Below are 23,961 nucleotides of genomic sequence, written 5' to 3'. Positions count from 1 at the left end.
TAATAGTTGTACCTCTGTTGGGTATCTTGTTGGGTATCCCGTCTGGTAACAGTTGTACCTCTGTTGGGTATTTTGTCTGGTAACAGTTGTACCTGTGTTGGGTATCCTGTCTGGTAACAGTTGTACATCTGTTGGGTATCCTGTCTGGTTACAGTTGTACCTCTGTTGGGTATCCTGTGTGGTAACAGTTGTACCTCTGTTGGGTATCCTGTGTGGTAACCGTTGTACCTCTGTTGGGTATCCTGTGTGGTAACAGTTGTACCTCTGTTGGGTATCCTGTCAGGTTACAGTTGTACCTCTGTTGGGTATCCTGTCTGGTTACAGTTGTACCTCTGTTGGGTATCCTGTCGGGTAACAGTTGTACCTCTGTTGGGTATTTTGTTAGGTATCCTGTCTGGTAACAGTTGTACGTCTGTTGGGTATCCTGTCTGGTTACAGTTGTACCTCTGTTGGGTATCCTGTCTGGTTACAGTTGTACCTCTGTTGGGTATCCTGTCTGGTAACAGTTATACATCTGTTGGGTATCCTGTCTGGTAACAGTTGTACCTCTGTTGGGTATTTTGTTGGGTATCCTGTCTGGTAACAGTTGTACCTCTGTTGGGTATCCTGTCTGGTTACAGTTGTACCTCTGTTGGGTATCCTGTCTGGCTACAGTTGTACCTCTGTTGGGTATTCTGTCTGGTTACAGTTGTACCTCTGTTGGGTATCCTGTCTGTCACAGGATGAGACCCAGTACAGTTCATCAGAGGATGGCTCGTGTCTGTCTGCTTGACACAGATCCAGCGGGTGGGTCATTAGTACTCATTAGTCATTGGTTGTGTTACATCCATGGTAGTGATCTGATTGGCTGTTATTGGCGGGTCTGTACGGAGGTGTATGAACTCTGCAGCCACACTGTGAAATCAGCCGTTTAGTAATAGGTTAGGATTCACCTGCCTCAGTGGAGATTCTTCTATAGGCTGGCAAGAAATAGCTGACATCTTTTTGTCGGGATGTCCCTTCTTTGTTCATTTGTTGAAGCATTTGAATAGATGACGTTTTGATGCTGACATTTGTCAGATGCCTGTTTTACAACTTTGCCCTCCTCGTTGAACTCATCAGAACGAACTCATTTGTAGAGACTCATGTAATACTAATCCTGTCCCCTGTACCTACAGATATAAACCTTGGTCACGTGCACTGTAGCTGACACACAAATTTGCCTCCCAAAAGTTTTATGAAAACATGTAGATAAACGTCATGAAGTATTGCATATAGTCAGAAAGTTGCATGTACTTTTTTCCTGTAGAATGTCATTCTACCCATCAAACAAAGCAAAAATCACCTTTCATTACAACTTCCTGAATCAGACAAAAAAGGTTGATATATTTTCACTGATGAAGTTGAAAACAGTAGGTAAATGTTAGCTGGATATAATGCACTTCATGTCTGTATGCCGGCTGTCAAGTGTTGGGGCTGAACAGCCTCCTTACAGTGACAATAATGTCTCCGTGGCTTATATCGTGTTGGCTAAGCATAGTGACTCACGAACCTCTCACCAGTGTTGTCGCTGTGAGTTCAAGTCTAGCTTATGATGGCTTCCTCTACAGTCGCACATGGGAAGCAATCTGTGGAGGGTCGTGGGTTTCCCGTAGGCTGTTCCTGGTTCCCTCCCACTATTTTCACAGGGTAGTCTTTAGATGCTCTTCGGAGAATCGCCACAACGCTTAAAACATTAGTGTCTCATTATACGTAGTCAAATTACTGACTGCAAATATAACTCTGAGAATTCTGGTTTCCTTCTCATATGAGGTTAAGTTATAAGTTGTCCCAAATTTCATTTTCACCAGGTGAAAGTGTTGTCTTCAACCAGACTATTGTTTATTAATTTATTTCTTTGATTGGTATTTTATGCAGTACTCAAGAATATTTCACTTGTGCTACGGCGACCAGCATCATGGAGGGAGGAAACAGGGCAGAGCATGGGAGAAACCCAAGACCATCTGCAGATCTTGTCGCATCTTGTCACATATCTCGCACGTGGACCAGGCCATTTTTGATCTGGCCAAAATGGCCCTGTTACACATGCATACAAAATTTCCTTTTTCTTCCCATAAACCTAAAGACCATCATGCTTGTGTATAAAAGCAAAAAGTGTTTAGTGTTGCATACTACTTGAGTAAAGAAATGAATACTATTTGGCAGTTTGATTTCTTAATCCAGCTGTTTGTTTGGCTTGTTTCAAGGAGCATCTATCACTGAAATTAACTGAAAGGTATCATACTTTGTTTTCAAAAGTGTACATTTTCAAAGTTAATACTGTGGGGCAGAGAGTTTCAGATTTTGGTACAACTGATACATATGTTAGGCTGTCATGTTATGGTAGTTTTCTCAGGCTAAGCATATAAATGATGGGTTCTTTTGTACATTGATGTCTGGAAATACATTCTGTCTGAACTGCTCACTCATTTGAGCTCTTTCAGAAGGGCAGCTCAGGTGGTGTGAATTGAGGTACATGTACTGCAAGTCGTCAACATTTCAACCATTGAAGCACTTTTTTTAAAGGGATTTATGCATACAGTTATTATGAAAATGAGATTACATACTCAATCTCAGGACTCTGTCTTTCCTTTACAGGGGCTTCACCCAAACATGGCACGGATCTAGTTAAAGTTTTGGTATGGTTGGTACATTTTTGACAAAATTATATCCACTTTTGTGGCCATAGCCTTCATTCTGATGACTGAAACCTGTAGGGAGAGAATGCATGCACGTTTTCCATAATATCCATGTATCACGTGGCTGTTTGCCTTGCTCCCCCATTTCCTGGAGTGACATTTATTTTCAGTTAGTTAGCTGAGTGCTTAACTGCATGGTTGAAGTCTCTTTTATCCCTACAATGAGCGCCATATCTTCATCCTGTAATGATTTGAGTAATGTTGTCACAAGAAGAAGCACAGTTGTCAGGGTGGTTATATGGAAGTCTGTAGCTGTGCTCAGTGCTACAGATACACTCTCAGTGCTACAGATACACTCTCAGTGCTACAGATACACTCTCAGTGCTACAGATACACTCTCAGTGCTACAGATACACTCTCAGTTTGTTAATACCAATGGCCAGAGCTGTTAATTGTGTCAGATCCTTCAGAAATCCACAGTTGTCCATTTATTAGTCTTTTTTAAAAAAACAAACATTGTAAATGCCCACTGGTTTAAATTTTGAAGAAGTACGGAGAACAGCAGGTGCATGGCACCATTAATTTGCTTATTGTCAACTTTTGAAGGCACAGGATTACACCTAATCGATCTGTATGAAAATAAATCAGTGTCCACATGTGTTGATGTTTGTTAAGGGTGATGACTGGGGTGTTTTGACACATTTGCTCACATGCTTAATACAGTGAGTTAAGTAACCAGAATCCGTAAGATTAGCCTGTGTGTGTCTGGCGAAAAATGTTTTATGTTTAAAGCGCTGTCTTTGGTGCATTAAGAGAGCGAAGCGAAGTATCATATGGGAGGCAATTGTTCCGAGAAGCCCTCTTCACCTCGCGATCTGTTTGTGTCTGGTGTAAAATTGGATCCCTACTGGGCGTGCAAATCTCGAAGCCAACGTGAGATTGCTGTCGTCAAAACCATCGAAAGACGAAATTAGTTCCATGTGGCATCTCGGAGAGATGATGAAAGTGATACTCTAGTTTAATGGAGGGATACTGCTATTGGCGATCGATCTCCATTGTTTTTTCAGCTATTAAGCCTATTAAAAGTTGTCTGACCAACATACTTTCTTTTAGACTTCAGACGGAAGAGAAAATTTGGGTGTACTGGTTATGCTACAATTCATTCTTGTGACTGGCCCCGATAGCACAGTGTCTGCTTCAGAAGCAGTAGATCCAGGGTCAATCCTGGGTCGAGTCATACCTAAGACTTTAACAGAGGATGTTGTAACTTCCTCGCTTGGCGTTCAGCATGAAGGGGATAGGGGCCTCTGTGGCTGAGGGGGTGAACACACCAGCATGGCACAATGACTTGGGAGCCTCTCACCAGTGCTGTCGTTGTGAGTTCAAGCTCATGCTGGCTTCCAGCCACTCTCCAGCCACACGTCGGCCAGGTCTGTGAGCAACCTGCGGATAGTTGTGGGTTTCCCTGGGCTCTACCCGGTTTCCTCCCACCATAAAACTGGTCTTAAAAGTGAAATATTCTTGAGGACTGCGTAAAGCGCCAATCAAATAAATGAACAAATAACTTTAAATTAAGACAAAGTAATGAGAGACCTATATATTTGTTGCATTATTGATTCACAAATCTGCATGGCTGCAGCATACAGCACGCAAACAATTGCGCCCGTTTGGCAGTTTTGCCATTTCACCGTCATCATCCACCATTCTCCAGCCAACCGTAAGATCTGGGAATATACATCAAAGACTATAAAGATCACCAGTATTTACAATAACAATGTGTCATTGTTTTATTGTACACACATGTAGGCCTAAATCAGGACAGAGGGCAGGCGATTGGAACAGGGGTAGGACAATTTTGTTGCTGTGCTTCTCACCATTCTGCGTGTCAGGAAAGTTATGATTGGAATGTATGCATTCAAACAGACCTTGACAAATAGAGTATAAAATGCATTACAATAAACTATATGATATAAATATGAAATGTGGTTGCCTACTTGGACTGTCAACCGGGCAGCCGACACAACGTGCTGCTGCACTGTAGGTCTGCTCCGCTTTTTCTCACTGCTGGATACAGAAGAGTCATCAGCAGGGGGAGATAATCCTCATACAAGAAGACAGTAAAGACGATCAAGCATTTCCCTAAAACATAACTTAAATATGTAACATCAGAAAAGTTCTCATGATTGAAGATTGGCTACGATCCCTACAGTTATATTTAATACAGCATTTGTGACTTCATTAGCATCACACCATATGCATGTGTGGTGGAGAACAAGAATTACGTGGTTCCGGCTGAAAGTGTATAATTTAACAAATATATTAAATGATGTACAGGTTTCGAATAAAGAAAATAAATACACGTTTTAGTAGATATGCTTTGAATATCGAGATATTATGACTACAAGACTATAACTTATTACATCTATTACGCAATGTTTATTGTCAGTATATGCACTGTGTGAAGGGAGAGGTGTTCATATATGCAATATGCTTGTTCACCAATCCATTTTCGTTGGTTTGAAATAAATAGTGTTTAAACCATGTACAGGTGCCAAATTACAGGTGGACCTCAATTCGTGCCCCATGTGAACGAGTGGGGCGTGGTGGTGGGGGGGGGGGGGGGATTTTGATTTGTGAGTGGGGAAATCTTGTGAGTGAAATATCAAAAAACTGTAAGGCCACACCAGTTAATATTTTGTTTTAAGAGTGGAGTCAGTGATTTTTCGGTATTGGACAACGGTATTAAAATCAAACTGAGTAATCATCTAATTTATGGGAACTGTTCCTGTTAAAAACATATTTACTTAATCAGAAAGCCTTGAATAAAAAGGAAATAATCAAAAAATATTAACATCAGGCAAAATAAAAATATGGAGTTTGACTTTTTATGTTTTTTTTGGATGTTTTAGTTAAAAAATTTGTTGTCACTGAAAGTAAGACTTTTCAATTTTTTTGCCCTTTCTTGATCTCCACTATCGATCGTCCTCATGGCTACAAAACGGAAAGGAGAGCCTCTAGTTCAGGTTGTATTTTCAAATGCGTGTATGGTGGTCACAGATGAAAGGAAAAGGTCATACAAAACAGTACTTGAGCAACACTAACTAAGAGAGCGATCAACATCTCCCGTTCTAGTTTCAGCCTCCAGCATGAAATCAGCCATCTCAAAGGGGTTTCCACCGACTAACACGGATATTAGTGGCATGAAATACCTACCAGACAAGACCAACCCGGCATACACATTCCGGGTGTATAGAAAGAATCCAGGAGTCGAAACCCAACATGAGGACTACATTCTCCACCAGCCCCAACCTAAAGACCCACCTAAAAGCCACAGGAAACGCCAGTCCACGCTCAAACAGCAACCTAAGGGAAGCATCTATCGTATAAAATGTGAATGCCAACAACACTATATCGGAGAAACCCGCAGACCGTTAAATGTCAGAATCAGAGAACATAAAACTTCAGTAGAAAAAATGGATGGAAAGTCAGCATTAAGTGACCACATAGCTGCCCACTCATGTCACAAACTTCAATGGGACTCCGTCAAACCGCTCTTAACTAACAACAGTGACTACGAGAAATGCAAACTACTGGAAGCCATCGTGATAAAACGAGACCGCCCCCAGCTAGACACCTACCGAGTGCCTAAGACCACCTCATCCAACTGGAGCTAGACCGCCTTAACCCCTCCACCCAGTTACTAATATGCTGATCTCAACTCGCTGTATATTTTTTTTCACACCTTTCACATACTTGTTGATCTCAACTCACTTGTTGCTAACCTAATTGCTATTTTTCACACCTTTCAGGTCATACTTGTTCTTAACATTCATCACTCTAGATAGGTATATATATGCCTAAGTTAAGCTGTATGTCATATGGTTTGAGAACGGTATTAGGAGCTATACCGAAACGTTACCAGCTAATAAACACAGGAGTTGTTATCCATTAGAAACCTGTCAGTTCAACTATACAACCCGAGCTCCTGTATGCCTCTGAAAGAAGTACTTATACTTGTATATGTTGATAAGGGTGGGGCAGTGTGACATATGTCTTTCAGGATGGTGATAATTTCAGAAAATAAAATCAGAAGACATGGAAGTTGGAGGTTCTTTATCAAAAACAGTTGGATTCTAGATTCTAAATTCTGTGTATGATGAACATTGTACTGCTTTTCACCTAAATAAAGTTTAACTTTTTTCAAGTGATTGTTTCCAATTGATTCATCCACATCGAGCATCAGTGAGCTTCTGAAAGTGCATTTTTAAAGGCCAAACTAGGAGACATACATGTACAGCAGTCATCTTGCATGTAGCTTCGAAATGTTCTTGTTGTTTAGGAATGAAAACCCTTGACCTTGCCATATTATGAATTGAAAGGTTAAAGCTTTGAGCTAGTTTCCGTTTTAACTTAATTTATTCGGTGAAATAAAGTGGGAACTTACTTCAGTAATACCTCTTTTTTTTTAAATACATTTGATGTCCTTCTGGGCCAAATACATTGTATGCCTGGGTATGTTAATTTCATATGCTCACATTATGAACAGGAAATGATAAATCATATGGCTTATAAAGAGCACTGATCTGAGGAATGTTTAGGTGAGAAATTAAAGAACAGTTGAACAGTTGTGTAGGTTTTCCAAGCCTACACTAAATCTGTGTAACTAAGGGTTTGAATGCCTATGAGGTTGTCTTGTAACGGAGGCCAGTGAGGATGTCTTGTAACACTCCTTACCACCACCCACACAGTTATATAGAACATGAAGTACTCAGGCAAATCTTTGTGTCTCGTCTGCAAAATTACTAATACTACTGTATGATCCTTAATTCTTTTCTCAGAACAGATGGTGTTATAGATTATGGGGCTCTCTATATTTAGCCTTCATCCAGCCTTAATTACTGGCAAAGTAGTACTTCAGTCATTGCAATATGCGAAGTGATCGAATTATTCTTGAATTATAAATACTTCATAATAATTTTTCTTCCTTGATTCTGGTTAAAACAAGAATTTAAGAATTTATGCAACATATGTAATTGCATGCTACTCGTTCTGCAGATGAGGTGTGGCTTCAATCCTGCCATTTGACAGCAAAATTTTGAGATGCCCTTACCATTAATGTTCCGGGGGCGATGGTGACAATAAACAGTGGACAGGGCTTGTTGATAGGCCATTTTTGTGGACTTACATACGCTGAAGATAACTTTCCTTTTGCTAATATGGCATAGGCATTGAACTTGCTGAGCTGCTGGTGAAAATTAACAAACAGGTTAAAGTTTGTCTGTGTACTTTGTAATCAGATTATGGTTGAGTACAGCCTTCATCGTAACTCTAGTCAGTTCAAAATAAATTAGTCAAATTGAATTTATAATTAAAATGAAGTGTGGGTTACTGTTGTTTTGGCTTTAGTGATGTGTTCTTGTACAAATTGTGTTGGAATCAGGAGGGAAAATGTATGTACTGATATGTATGTATGCTTGGGCTTAAATGTTGTAATTAACAATTTTGCAATAGGTATGTGTACATATACTGAGTCTTGCGGCAGAACAAACCCATGCTGTTAAAGTGCAGCCGCCATTGACGTGTCATGGTGAAGACACTAGGCATTGTACCTCAGCCAGTCATATTATACTGACATCTGGTCAAGCAGTCCTGCTTCCTTGCTCTAACCTCTCAGTGCTAAGCGCCAAGAGAGGTTACCAATACCATTCTTAAAGTTTTTAGTTGATCCCGACTTCGAGGTGGATGCTCTAACCGTTTGGTCACAGAAGTGGTTTAGGAAGAAGTCAGAAAAATTTTAAATGCTGTGTATTCTCTCCCGTGCAAACCATTCAAATCTGTTGATTCTAAACAGTGTTGCAACACGCCTGTTTTTCCGATGTGAGTCAAAAGTGAGCTAAATTAACCAGTGTTAGGCAGTGAATGTCCTGTACAAGCAAAGTACCTCAGAAAATGAGTACAACTTCTCGTAGGTCGAAGTAGAGGTGGGTCTTCATTAATATTCCCGTATCTTACATGTAAACAGAGACAGTGTGCGGGCTAACGAGTTTAGCATTTTCAGCTCATGAGACAATGTGATTGGCGGCAACTTACCTTTGTATACCTCTGCTGTTTTGGGATTTGCGAATGGTGGTCTTTTCATAATTTTTTATAATTTATTATACACACTAATGTATTTTTCAACCTTTCTGCAAGTTTTCAAGGTGTTTATTTAAGCATATTTTTGATCAAAGTATTATGTAGACTGTTAAAATTATACTTTTTGTAAATCCCTGAAATTGGCCAACCCAACTGATGTAGTTTTGTCTCCAGAATCAAATGAAAAAGATGCATAAATTACACTGAAAGTTGCTTTTTCGTATGCGAAAAGGTTGAAATAGGGAACTGTATAAAAAGATAAGATAACGAAGGGTTGATATTTGTTTTCCAATCTTCTAGTAATTGTTGTTTATAATCACGTACTCTTCACTTGTCTTTTGTGGATGTAAATTTCACTATGACAGGGTATTTTAAGCCCTTTAACCTTCTCGAGTGCAATCTAGCTCATGTGTTCTCGTCGATTTAGAATACATTTTCACTTATCTTTTGGATGGACAATTCTCACAAGCAGTCAGGGGAATTATCAGAAGACGTGAAAGACAGCACCTGACTGATATTTATGTTCACTGAATAATTACCAATCAGAGTATCATAAACAGGCATTAAATATATTTTTGGATTTTTTTCAACCCAATAAAAGTTTAGTGAAACTATTAGCATGTCTCCATTATCGAGGACAAGATGACGTAACGTTTACTCTAGCTCTCTAACGTTGAAGGTATTTTCCGTATAATAATCTAAGCAGTAGCCTATAACAGATAAAAGTTGTGGACCTTGGAGATCAAGGTCCAAGTGATAATTAAAGTTTTCTTGGAAATTGGACATACTGGGTGAATATTCTTCCACTGCTTGAACTGTTGATACAGCAGACCTACTGTATCATTTACAAGGAACTCCAGCAACCCTGTTTCAGTAACGTAGTTGCAGATGCACAACCGAGGTATTCCTGGTTCAGGTTGTATATAGCCTCCAGAGGGGTTGTGTGGGGGATTTTGACCCCAATTAAATGTTCACAAAATTACAATAGAATTGTTGTACAACTAGATTCATACTCACTTCTGACACAAATGGAAATAAATCTAAGTATCACTGAGGCTGATCTAGGCATTCTACTGTCGCTGGATTTTATGCTTCAATTTTGTAGCGATGGCTTCTAAGATGAAAGCAGTGCTGATCTAGTTATCGCAGAGGTCAGAGAAAGCACCTTGCCTTGAACACAGGGTTTCAGTAATTTTACTGTAGTTAATAAAACAAAACAGGAAAAAAACATCCTTTGTTTGCGAGAAAGACAAAGGAGCAAACTTTAAATTCTTCAGTTGCAGTAAATTCAGAGAAAAAAATATATCATAAGATTTTTAGTCAATTTTAACTGTTGTCTGGTGAGATACCTTCTTCTCATTCCCATAAACCTTCGGCATCGCTAATGAATTTTGCGTTTACTCTGATATTTGTTATTTAGAAACTGCTGACTAAAGGCTAACATGACTGACAAAAAAGTACTTTGGGAGATGAATGTGGTTTGGGCCGAGACAGTATGCGTACTGTCTGACATAATTGGTGATACTGTCGTTGAATGTTACCTGGCTTTGTGAAAGGGCCATTCATCTACACCTAGCTAAAGTGTTGCACATGTAAATGTTCTCAAAATGATGCTTTATGCAGTAGTTCTGTGTTATCATATGTCACTTCATGGAGTGTTTGGGTAAAGGCTATGTCACAGCTTAGGCCACACAACCTGATGGCAACGTGTTTGATTGGATAAAATTCTCAAGATGGCTGCCTCCACTCACACCAGCCACTTGTGCAGTATTGTCATTTTGTTTTACATGTTATTCGGTGAAATCTCATTAAAATGATAAAGTATGAAACTTTGTAGAGAGCTTGAGCATTTTATGGAAATATGTTTTAGCCAGGTGCTCTCTTGTCCTTTGTGAGCACGACGTTAAACCCCAATCACTCACTCACTCACTTTTGCCCTTTGAAGCTATTTAAAAATGAAATGACAACAACAGCATAGTGTGTACTGGAGCCTTCAAGTTTGTGAAGTCTTATCTGTGGGCTCTAAAAGTATCAGGGCCAATAATCTCTGCCACATTGCCAGGGTTGTCCTTAGAAGGAATGCTGGTGTGATGTACGCATATTAATCGTAAGCAGTGAAGGCAAGCCTTGTGAGCAAGTAATGCCTGTGGTACCGATGTACCGTGCTGGGGTGTGTGAATCCTTTATTTTCCTTTAAATTTAAATATGATTAGAATTGTTCATGTCTAGAAGATTGTTTTTCCTCATGGTCTGACAACATTGCCTTCCCTTAGTAAACACAAAACTCTCACCCTATTTATGTCCACTGAATTAGTAATTCAGTTATCTGTTTACACATATGTAAGCTTTTTTTTCTACCAAAACATCATCTGACTGTTTTTGTGGTTGGTAAGATTTATTGTGCATTTTTTTTGTGTGTGACGTTTAATCACCACAACAACGACGCATGTGATCACCAGTTTTATCTCTGTACATGCAGGCTTTATCAATTAAACAACACTTAATTGTGTATACTAATATCTCAGTATGTAATGTTTACAGGTTACATGTACACTAGTACCCAACCAACCATGTGAATTTCACCATGATTTTTTTTCAAACATCTCTGATACCTTGATGACTTTCACTTTTGCCATTTAAATGAATACAGGAAAGCTCATTTATAAAAAAAAAATCGGTCTGGAAGTTTGGTCTGTCATTTTAACTACTGCATAAGTTGGAATATTTCACATTAGTGGATGGATTTATTGGGTGTTTAACACCTGATGCTCAAGAGATTTTACTTATATGATGGCGTGCTGTTTATTGGTGACGAAAACTAAAACTGGAGTGCCTGGTGCAAACAACCAGCCCTAACAACCATGTTGGGGGAGGATTTGTCCATAATCATTAGCCTAATCAATGGTGGAAATCTGTACCGCTTTGTCATGCAAAAGGCCGAATTTCTGAAGTGATGGACTGTAAAAGAAAAATATGGGAAACAAGAAAAAACTTCAACCATTTTTGCACACGATCTAACAGGTTGAAAACTCATATATGGCAGCGAAAAGAAAGCAGATCATGGCAAAAGCTGTTCATGGTCAAAGAACCTGTTGTCAGTGAGCGGACAAAAAAAATGGTTGTTCGTCGCTTCGCTAAAGGGTTTTTGACAGAGGAAGTGTCAAAATGAAGTTTGGGTGTGTCTAACACGAGAGTGGGCTAAAGAATCTGGTTAGGTAACCTGCAGCATTCATGTTGCCATCAACAACAACAAGAGGAGTATGGTGGCGAAATATGGAACCACCCACACCATCACTGACCCGCCACCAAAATTGTTTCTGTTGACAACATTGGCATCAAAGTAACGCTCACCCAGACAGTGATACTTGCGCTGATGCCTATCTGAATGGGAAAGGTGGAAATGTGATTGGTCTAAAAACAGTACATTTCACCTGTGTGCAGAGTGTCTGCACCGCTGTAGCCTTTCATGCTGATGATGTGGTGTCAGTGAGGGACATATCACAGGGCAACGTCAAAGCAACCCAGTCTCCTACAGACAATTTTTTACAGTTTGTGGACTCATGCAACAATGGTCTGGAATGATTCAAGCGGCTTCTACAGCTGTTTGACGTCTGTTTCTGAGGTGTATCAAAAATTCACTGATTATGCACAGGCTTCGTTATCCGTGATCTCTTGGGAGCGGACGATCCTTTACATCCTGAAAAAATTCTCTGGGGTCAGGTGAGCACTGTTATGGTGTTTCTGCGACAATACATCCGTCCCGTGACCTCCAGTTGCGTTAATTCTATGGCCAGAATGCCAACCACCAACGTTTGTTTAAAGCTTGACAGCATAATGCTTTTAAGACTGAATGGGTGAAGATCTAATGACACACAAGACTGGCAAATCAGAGCATGCAGAGTCGTTCAATGCTCACCACGTGGCAAAACTTTATGTAACGCATAATTCCGAGGTCCCCTGTCATGAATGTTAATGTAGGATGTACTTGTATAATCTTATTCATTAAAACGTTTTGGCAATTCTGCAAACTTCAATCAGTCCGCAGTAACTTTTTTTTCCAAGTATACATGTACTTGTGCTGGTAACCATATAGGTTTTATGTTCATAAACAGAGTAGCCTCCACCAGTCTTTTGGTCTGGCAGAAATTCATTTTAACTGTAGCTAAAATCTGTTATGTTAACCTAGAAAAGAAATAGAAAAATGGAATGGCAGAAATTTTAAATCTCATATCCTGGCTAACTCAGACGTATATTTTGCTTTTCTGGTATATTGAAGTATGAAGGCATGGTTTTTTTTCTAGTATATTGCAGTATAAAGACATGGTTTATTTTTCTGGTATATTGCAGTATGAAGGCATGGTTTATTTTTCTGGTATATTGCAGTATGAAGACATGGTTTATTCTTCTGGTATATTGCAGTATGAAGGCATGGTTTATTCTTCTGGTATATTGCAGTATGAAGACATGGTTTATTCTTCTGGTATATTGCAGTATGAAGACATGGTTTATTCTTCTGGTATATTGCAGTATGAAGGCATGGTTTATTCTTCTGGTATATTGCAGTATGAAGGCATGGTTTATTTTTCTGGTATATTGCAGTATGAAGACATGGTTTATTCTTCTGGTATATTGCAGTATGAAGGCATGGTTTATTCTTCTGGTATATTGCAGTATGAAGGCATGGTTTATTCTTCTGGTATATTGCAGTATAAAGACATGGTTTATTCTTCTGGTATATTGCAGTATGAAGGCATGGTTTATTCTTCTGGTATATTGCAGTATGAAGGCATGGTTTATTCTTCTGGTATATTGCAGTATAAAGACATGGTTTATTCTTCTGGTATATTGCAGTATAAAGACATGGTTTATTTTTCTGTTATATTGCAGTATGAAGACATGGTTTATTCTTCTGGTATATTGCAGTATAAAGACATGGTTTATTCTTCTGGTATATTGCAGTATGAAGACATGGTTTATTCTTTTGGTATATTGCAGTATGAAGACATGGTTTATTTTTCTGTTATATTGCAGTATGAAGGCATGGTTTATTCTGGGAGCACACCCTTGTCTCGTACCCCCGCTGGACAGAGTGGATCCATACAGCTGTCAGAGATGGGATGTTCATTTATCAGGTAACGTGCACTGTGTTGATTCAGTACATGCCATTTTGGTAAAAGCATTTCCAGCGATTCATAGAAATGACATGCACATTAAAACCACGCAACACAATTGTCATTTTACATTCTCTGTTTGGTTGAATTTTGCACATTGTTAGAAAAGGTTTTCAGTGATCAATACACAGGAAACATGCACCTATTGTTTCATATAGAATCTTTGACATATTTCTGAAAACAGTGTGAAACATCTATCAAGTAAACGAAAACCCATGACAGATGTCCCAAGCCAGTGATTAGAGATAAAGTATATTTTATTTATTTTGTTTGTTTTATTGGTGTTTTATGCCGTACTCAAGAATATTTCGCTTAAACGATGGCTGTTTAAGCGAGGAAACTGGGTAGAACCTGGGCGAAACCCACGACTGCTGGCACACCTTCCCAGTAGACTTGAACTCACAGCGACCACATTGGTGAGAGGCTCTTGGATCATTGTGCTGGTGTGCTAACCCCCTCGGCCAAGTAGAACCCCGATTAAGTATTAGAGGTCGCTGTTTACGATCTGGACTTGAGTGGTAAGGGACCTTCCCCATAAATCGTTTCGTGTAGGTTTTTTTTTTCCGAAAAACTGAACTCGATCTACACCCTTCCTTTGCCGATTCAGTTTAAAAAGATTAAAGGGAATCAAATGAATCTGCGTATCGGTCGGCCACTGCGTAGTGATATGTTAAAAAATCATTGTGTAAACTTCTGATCGGTAAAGAGTCTACACAAGAAACAAATCCAAAGAAACATCAACAACAGTGGTTCCTCTAGTGAAACCTTTCCAAAAGAAAGCTTAAGTTTCACACTTGCTTGTTTTTATGATTTTCCCCGAATCTGCCGATACCCAGTGTGTAGGATTAAATATGTGTTCGGACATATATGCCAGAAACTCTTACAGGCCTAGGCTACACCGTACAAGTACACGCGTGCGAGGACATACCAGCTCCTGCTGGTTTGGTTCCAGCCGATCTCAAGTGATGACAACTATATTGTGCGACGGGTGCCCAAATCCATTCTTGAGATCTAATAAAGAATAAGTAAATGATTTAATTTGAACTGTACGCTATATCCATCCTTAGCAATCGGGGTGTGACCGGGCCGCCATCGGGGTGTGACCGGGGCCGTCATCGGGGTGTGACAGGGGCCGTCATGCAGGTGTTAGGATTCCTGCTGATCAAGCCCTGCTTCCCGTTGATTAAAAGTTTTAATTGTCATATGTAACCGGGTGTCAACATCTACTCCCACCGAGTCTTCGTGAAAAAAATGTGCATATTACTTTATTTCACAATAGGTAATCCTTCATTCACAAACATAAGTAGGCCTACCAGCGGGCGTAGAGATGATTGTCGAAAGCGGCTTAAAAATCTCTACAGGCTACATAAAAGCTATCAACTTCAGCTTTTGTCTGAATTCTCAAATAATATTTTAATCATTCGTATTGTTTTGTGTATGTTATCTGATCATAATTTCTAAAGTAAATACATGTACCAGCTGTTGTTCAGTCTGATGTAGCAAATATTACATGTAATCCATTGTATAGTTTGTGTCGCTATTGTTCAGGTGAAAAATTTGTCAAGAAGATAGTTCACTTCAATCCAGATCTGAGTTGAGGCTTCCAAGGGGTGGGAGAAGAGGTAACTTATTTACTGGAAATGGATCATTCGTATCCTTGAGCATACTTCAGCATAATTAGTATTTATATACATGTATATATATGCATATGGATTCTTCGCAGTTCTAAATTTACTGCAGGCATTATTAGGACAAGCAGTCATGTTGTATCAGAAATTGAGCGATACCTTCCAGAACTTCACATCAGATGCAGTTGCCACATGAAATGTACGTGGTTTGTGCGTTATGGCTGACATGTATGCTCACATTTTCGCTCTACAGATTTCAAATGAATTCTTGCGAGGAACCTGGGAATCAAGAAATGAGGCCTTTAATGTTTTCAGTTAGTTCGAACTGCGCAAACTTTGTTGTCAACTGAACGAACGTTGCCTATGCTTTCTATCACACTGCTTATAGCCTGTCCCGGCGCCAAATACCGCCACCATATCCAGAGGCTGATAAATTCTCCAAACATAGTTTGATAACAGTGAGCTTTGAAGTCATTATGACAAAAGTGTACACTGTACACGGATACAAATACTCCTGTAAACAATTATAAAGTCTTTTTTGACTTCTATTGTTTTGTAAAGTAAGATAATATTAGGCGAATTGATTGGTCCTGATGAGCCATCTTCACCCTCCCTATTTTTGGGAATGGGCTGTCAGATTGATGTCATTCTCCCGCCAAGGTAGACACGTGGCCAGTAAAGGGAAGCCATGAGTACATAACATTGGGTACATAACATTTTCTTTATCCAAGTAACTAAAAGGTGAGAAAGTTTACTTTAAAAAAAAACCCAAAGCTGCTACATATACTAATTGGGTTTTTAATTTAGTGCGTTGTCAACGTTTCATGTAGAAAAGATTTACATGGTTAATACAGCTGGGCGGTATCATGACAGTTCTGATCAGTGAAGCGTGTCGTTGTAGTTGTCAACATTCCCTGTTGTGCTTGTGGGACGACTTTCGCCAGGTATGCTGCCTCTTCTCCTGTTTCCATTAATCAACTCCAAGGAAAACGAACTTGACACCCATCAGTTGAGTGTTCATTTGTTTCATTCGTTTTAACTGAGCCTGAAGCAAATGATGTATGAGGATTGTCCCTAACACTACCTGTAGTTGGATGCCAAGTTCTGCCAATAATCTACGTTATTGTTTGTGGGTTTTTGCATTTGAGCCATGGAATATGAAATTCTATGCAGCATTCATTGTTATTGTTAGGTAACCTTGACAGTTGTAAAATGACTCAATATACAAAATTCTGTGCGATCGACAATGACATATACATGTATATATGCTGTATAAATGTACAGATTAGCTGGGTCTTGTCTTTGATTTTTGTGAGTGTTTTACAGCCAGTATAACTATGTGCACCCTTGTGTTCCTTAGATGTGATTGTGAATTCTCCTGGAAATGGTGAAATATCTTAATCTGAACATCTAAAAGCAGCATAATGGTGGGAGGGTAAAACCCACAACCATCCGCAGGTTGCTGCAGAACTTATCACACACAGCCGGAGAGGAAGCCAGCATGAGCATTGCAATTAAGCAAAAAAGCAATTAGACATTTACAATGTACATGAAGGTTATCAGCTCGGCTGTGGAAACAACTAATTTTTTTGAGAATTATTTTGTTATTTTGCAGGTATTTCTGAGAACATTTGTGCACTTTTTCCAACATTTGTTCATAAACCAGGTGGGCAAGTTGATACTAGGAAAGTCAAGGTATCATCCCTGGTATCATCCCTGACATTTAAGGTAAGGCTGTCTGTAACGTGCGATGATCATAACTCAGGAATATCTGGCCTGTCTGATTATGTCCTCAGCTTTTCGTGTTTATGACTTAATGTTACAGCCAGATGAGAAAAACTCATTTATTATTGATATGAAGGTGAAATGTCTCAGGATTGTATTTACTGATAAAAATGATATTCGACTCTGTTATATATCACTTTTGTGAGTACATGTTGATTTTTCTCACCCAGACAATACAACATCAAAAACATGTTTTGTCAAGTTTAACATTCCTATGTCACGCAACAAAACACAATGTCATACAAGACGTCACGGTATTGTCCATGAAGGCCTACAGCAAACTTCATGAAGGCAAACTTGTTCAAATAAACAAAATCATGATGTTGGCAAAAGATAAATAATGAATAGAATATTGCACAGTGAAGGTTGAATATCATAGATATTTTACTTGTGAAAGGTGGAAATTTTCACCTCTCACTCAAAAAGTATATATGGTAGTCAACCTTCATTGTGCAATATCCTCTATATATGATAGTCAACCTTCATTGTGCAATATCCTCTTTGTATGATAGTCAACCTTCACTGTGCAATATCCTCTATATATGATAGTCAACCTTCATTGTACAATATCCTCTATGTATGATAGTCAACCTTCATTGTGCAATATCCTCTATATATGATAGTCAGCCTTCATTGTGCAATATCCTCTATATATGATAGTCAGTATCCTCTATGTATGATAGTCAACCTTCATTGTGCAATTTCCAGTGTGCACTATACTAGATAGCCGTACCTTAATTAGCAGATGAGAAGGTTTCCAAAACACTGCAGTAATCTGAAATATTGTCGCAATTGCATTTAAAAGTACCTGTTTGGTGACAGATTATCAACACATATTAATATAGCTTCATAACTAAATATTGTCACGATATGGTTGCAGCATAGTGGAAGATATTATTCATTCCAAGAATTAAAGGCTGCAGCACAGTCAGACAGTTCAAAAGAGTGTTGAAATAAGCTTATATGTCAAGGATTCAGTCAGTGGAAACCTTGGAATTTAGGATGTTAATTGAATGTGGTAAGTTAAGATATTGGTGAAACCTTTAAGATACATGCTATTTTAAGGGTATTGTGCAGGTATGAATCATGGAATTCAAGATTGTGCTTAGGCCACAATTTTTTTGTGTTTTACTGGCGAGACATTTAAAATCTTAAGATATGAAATGAAAATAAAATTGAATATCCAGCGAGTTCTTATTTTGTCTGATCTTGATATTTGTATGATTTTAGTACTTTTTGTTTTTCAAAGATGTCTGATCATGTAAATATGTGTTTAAGACAAAAAACTGCAGGGACATCTACGTTTCCCACAAATTAGATAATTTTTAAGTTTTATTTTTATTTCTATTTCTATACCCTCTTTCGACATATGTTCTGCTGTATGTTTAGATATGATGTTGTAAAACAACATAATCACTTGGTGTGGCCTTATAGAACATTGAGTTGATTCACTATGTGACTTTTGGACTGAGATAAAATTTGTAATTCAGGATGCTGCTTATGTCAGTGCTCTGTGGTGATTAAATCTTGAAGTTCAATACACTGAAGAAACTGAACGGCATCGGAGGCCTAATGGTTAGAGTGTCAACCTCGAAATCAGGAGACACGAGATCAAACCCAGGTAGAGTGATACCAAAGGCTAGAGGAAGGAGACAGGACTGGTTGGCCCATTGTCAGTGTAATGGGTGGGGTGTCATGGGTGGTGTCTTCAGCATGATACTTCAGTGGCGACAGCACTTTGGCGGCATAGACTCGCTATGCCACAAAAAGACTCAGTATATGTGTTCCTAGTGACTCCTCCTCATCTTTTGACTAAAAAAATTGGTTGATTCATTCATTCATTCATTCACTCACTGAAGAAATACACCATTATGACATCACCAGATTTACTCAAACAGTGTTAGTTACCAATCAGCACTAATCAGGTTTACACATGTACTAGTGTGCTATACCTACATGAAAGCAAATAGAGAACTCCAGCAGACTTCATGGTAGCCTTACACATAAATACTCTGTAAAATATCTCAACAGATTTTTTTCCTCGCAGTATTGATCCAGATGTATTTTTTTGACATTGCACTTAGAATTGGGTTTTCCTTTTGACATTTAAAGTTGGTGAAGCAGAAAATGTTGTTCATCCAGGGAATTATGGTTTAATTTCTTTACAAAGCCAGGCTGTTCGCATTGTTGAACACGAAAAGTTGTGAGGATCATGTTGGGCTATAAATTCTTTCTGGCTGCTGAATTTCCTGTCGAGTATTCTCCAGAACTTGTCTTCAGCTTTTTTTGAAAAGAGATTTGAATTTTTTGTGCATTGATAATCACAGCCCTTGTGGAAGTGATAATCGTCTCAGGGTTTTGTGTATATATTGTGGGTGGTCCATGTGCGATTTCAGAAGGTATTTTCTTTGAAGTTTTCCAGTTTTGTATGAAACTCCATGGCTCATTTGTCCGGCATTTTATACTTGATCATTAGGATTTGTCAGAAGACTTGTGTTTTTATGGCTTCCTGTTCCTGTCTTGAAAAATGATTATGTGCGATTCTTTGCCATGACCTTGGAAACAGTGACTTTATAATTCTCTTGGTTGCTGTTTGAGTTTTTGTGGATTCTTTCCGAAAATTTTTTTGTTATAAAAGAGGGTGGAGGCAATTGATGTGGAAACGCTTTGTTTAGTAACACAACTTAGTTTTATATCATACCCAACATAACAGAGAAATGTTAAGGGTGGTGTCTGAAAAATTACCATAAGTATTGAATTGAAGTTTTTCAAAATGGCACAAGGGGATGTTCCATTGTTGTGCGCATATTAATTACTGTAAATTACTGAACTTCATTTGTGTGTGTATTGAGCTGGAGTTTTGTATTCATGTGTCTCCTACAGGCAAGCTCTTTGGTGGCATTGGGTGGTACATGTATATTGGAAGAAATATTGAAAATTGTATATGAATTCAATTTGAACATTTCTAAAGTTTGCGCAGCAAGTTATCACCCTTGTACAGAAGTCTTCATGAGTGGCTGTATTGAGTAGACTTACCGAATTCCTGACTTCATGTATTGTGCATTAGAATCAAAAGTTAAACAAAATGTTTGGGCTGGTATCACAAAAAGTACAGCATGTATTGACCTGAAGTTTTACATGCATATCAGAGGTATACATATGTGGGAAGGTGTGCAAGCAACCTGCGGATGATCAAGGCTTTCCCCCTCCCAAAATTCTGTTCTATGTGTGGATAGAGGTTGTTGTTTACATTGAATAAAGCAGACAAAAAATAAAGAACAAAGAAACAAAATGGCTTTTTTTTCTGTCGGGGCGAACGATTATTTTAAAGAGGAAAAGTATCAGGTTACAGATAATTTGAAGCCCATAGGGACGTTTGAACGCTACACAATAAGAGATAAGAATGGTTTCACGAAAAGTTTTTGTTTTACATACGGACCTGATAATTCTTCCTGCGAGTCTTTCTTTCAGCGGCCTCTCCTAAATGTCCCAGCTGACCACAAACCATGGTATGGGAATCAACCAGTGGGTCACAAAACGATCGGATCCATGATGTCTGATATTTCCCGCTATGCAAAACTCAGCCGCAGTACACGAATCACTGCATCCGGGCTACCACAGCCACAGTTCTTGCTGATGCTGGGGTTTCTGTGATGGACGTTATGTCTGTGACAGGCCACCGCAATGAATGCAGTGTATGGAGTTATGTGACCAAACCGTCTGTTTCAAAACAACATGAAATCAGCAATATCCTGCATGTGTCCAGTGTGTTATCAGAAAATGCTGAAAGTGAAAATGCTGTTGAGTGAAAATACTCCCATGTCAGTCACGCCACTCCCAGTGCAAATGCCTGACGCTATCGACTGTAATGTTACATGTAACAGTAGCAATACCATCCAACTGGCAAAATCCCAGTTTTCAGTCACGCCTCAAAGTTTTGGAGGGCTGTTCAGCAATGCAATAATAAATAACAGCAGAGTTCACATCAACTTCACATCCTCTGGACAGCAGACTGGCTGCCTTTTCAACTCCCAATCCTTGTTTGATGATCCATTGTGTTTCACAATACAATAAACGCAAATCGTATTTATCATGATACCTTCAACATATAAATTATAATATATTTATTTGCTTACTTATAATAATCATAAACACAAATCTATGATGTTGGTATTGTTTTGTTATTTCTCAACAGAGAAATTAATATTGAATTGAAAATGCGAACTGAAGTGCTCTATTATTTCAGCATTCATTACCCAGTGTTGTTGAATTTGATACAGAATACAAGACAACCGCAAAGCATTTACACAATTAAACCAAATAAAATTTAGTATCAAACTATTGTTAACCTAATTTTGTGTGTTTCATTTTTTTTTCGTACGTAATTGAAAAAACTTTAATTACGTTTAAACAGTTGAGCTCTGCATTTTTGTTGTTGTTTTGCTGATGCCAGAGGTTTCCAGCTCCTTTAGCTCAGTCATACAGGGTTTGGGAAAACTTTTGATCTGTCCGAACTCTGGCTGCCAGCAACGAGTGACCTCCTCGGCTTGCTGTCATTGTGGTCGCTGTTTGAGACCGTGCCTGTCTCACTGAAGCCTACCCTGATAACAGTGTATTAGCTGAAATGTGAAAGCAACCCTGCAGATGTTTCATTTGTAGAACGTTCGGTTGGACGAAAACAACGTGTCATGGAAAGTGGGGGCGTTTTTTGCTCTTTTTGTTTCTCCTCCGACTTCCATATATAAACTCTTCCACATCGATTTGATGTAAAACTACCGTTAGAATACCCTGACGCGAACATTATTTCTTAAATATATGACAATGGGGATGTTGTATCGGTGATGCTCTGATATGTATATTAATTACTAATTAAATTACTAAATTCATGATTTTAGTACATTATGCATTGAGCTGAAGCTTTGCATTCATGTATCTCCTAAAGACGAGCACTTTGGTACAAAATTACTGCACTTTTTTTATATTTTATTTTCCATCAGAGAATGGCATTTTAATTAGCTTCATCTTCTCAGTTCTGTATTTATTTTTGCTCAGTTTGAAAGGCAGTCGCATTAGACTTCCTGTAAAGTGGGGTTGTTTATTTCACAGATAAAACAGTAGAAATTTAGAAATAAGATCTTTGCTTCAGTAGATTTCTTAGCTTATTTTTTCTCCTCAAGTGAATAAACTTTTGTGTTCTAATCCGAATGGAATCTCTGAATATTCTTCTGATTGTTTTGTTCATGTCAGATTTTGTGGCCTGCTGTACTATTTAAATTGTTGAAATGATTCTGAAGTTATGATGCGACTTTCTCTATGAATTTTTAGAACTTTTTGACCGATTTCGAACATAACACATGCACAGACCTGCCTGATATTTGGTGGAAAGTAATTATTTGGGCTATTATAAAGTAACATCAAAAACTGGAATGGAATTGCACTTATAGATTTCTTTTCACCGGTACCCAAAAAAGATTTTGATTTTTACTTTCTTTGGTGTATTTTCATAATTTATACATGGATAGGTAAAGGAATATTGTCAAAATATGTAATACATTTTGTAGCTTGCAAGATTTAGAATGCATATAGGCCTGAGGCCTACATTGCATGTCTTCACACTTATGTAAATGCCACGTATGATTGCACTCGTTAATAAACACGTTTTTTGTGCTAATAAGAATGATTAAACCATAGGATTGACAATTGTGGAATTTGGGATAAAATTTACACACTCCATATGAAAGGGAAAAACATTAACTTGCTGACCTTTATATGTGTCAGTGGTTTGAAGTTTTATAAAATGTGTACCTTGTGTGATGTACCAAAAGGACTCGTTACATGTACGCGGGCATTTTCAAAAGGCTTTTTTTTTTAAGCGTATATACACACGAGGCTGACCCTCATGACACAGTAAAGTCAAATACTCCTGCAAAATTTTGTATTATAAAACTGTCACAAATTTACTGATAAAAAATGCGAAATTTGTGTGCAAGTAAAAGCCATCATGGTGTTCATAAGAGGTATTATGGTTTACAGGATATCGGTGCAAGTAAATATGGTGCAAGTCATAATGGTGTTTATAAGAGGCATGTCGGTTTACAGGATATCGTATTTACAGGTCCGTATTTAGTGTTAAAACATTTGATGGTCTGCTGATGGTCGGCCGAGGGTCAGCAGAGGATTCGCGTACGAAGGCCGGAAGATCGCGTCATGGTGCGTGGTCGGCGTATTGTACGCTATCCATGAGCCGACCTTCAGGGGATCCTCCGGTCTCAGTGGGTGTAGGATTGATTGGTTAGGATCCGGCTTCAATGTATATTATGTCATCAAACTGTTTGATCATGTTTTTATTCCAAAATGGTAGTTGTTAACAAGTGTGTATGGGTTAAGAAATGTTCGGACATGAAAAAAATAGAATGTACCTGTCGCACTATGCTGGTGACCATAGAGTGAAATAATACTGCAACCTATACTGTTATCAAAACACAACTTGACAATACACAAAACAAAACACTCATGGGGAACAGTAGTGCCAGTGTGTATTTAGTGTTTTAGAACTGAAACCGGGTGTGCTTGGTTGCCACTTTA

General features: G+C 38.6%; 1 protein-coding gene across 1 annotated transcript in view; it reads left to right on the top strand.

Moving 5' to 3' along the window:
* Positions 1-23,961, top strand: part of LOC135466902 (UDP-GalNAc:beta-1,3-N-acetylgalactosaminyltransferase 2-like) — a 215,209-nt gene that overhangs the window by 20,299 nt on the left and 170,949 nt on the right. The window contains exons 3-4 of the mRNA XM_064744655.1: positions 13,824-13,924; positions 17,207-17,319. Of these exons, the coding sequence (XP_064600725.1) occupies positions 13,824-13,924; positions 17,207-17,319 (214 nt within the window). The remainder of the gene's footprint in view (positions 1-13,823; positions 13,925-17,206; positions 17,320-23,961) is intronic.

The sequence above is a fragment of the Liolophura sinensis genome, chromosome 6, assembly GCF_032854445.1.
Source record: "Liolophura sinensis isolate JHLJ2023 chromosome 6, CUHK_Ljap_v2, whole genome shotgun sequence".
In the NCBI taxonomy this organism is placed as follows: Eukaryota; Metazoa; Mollusca; class Polyplacophora; order Chitonida; family Chitonidae; genus Liolophura; species Liolophura sinensis.
The sequence above is the reverse complement of the archived record's forward strand: the minus strand, read 5'-3'. Positions and strand labels throughout refer to the sequence as shown.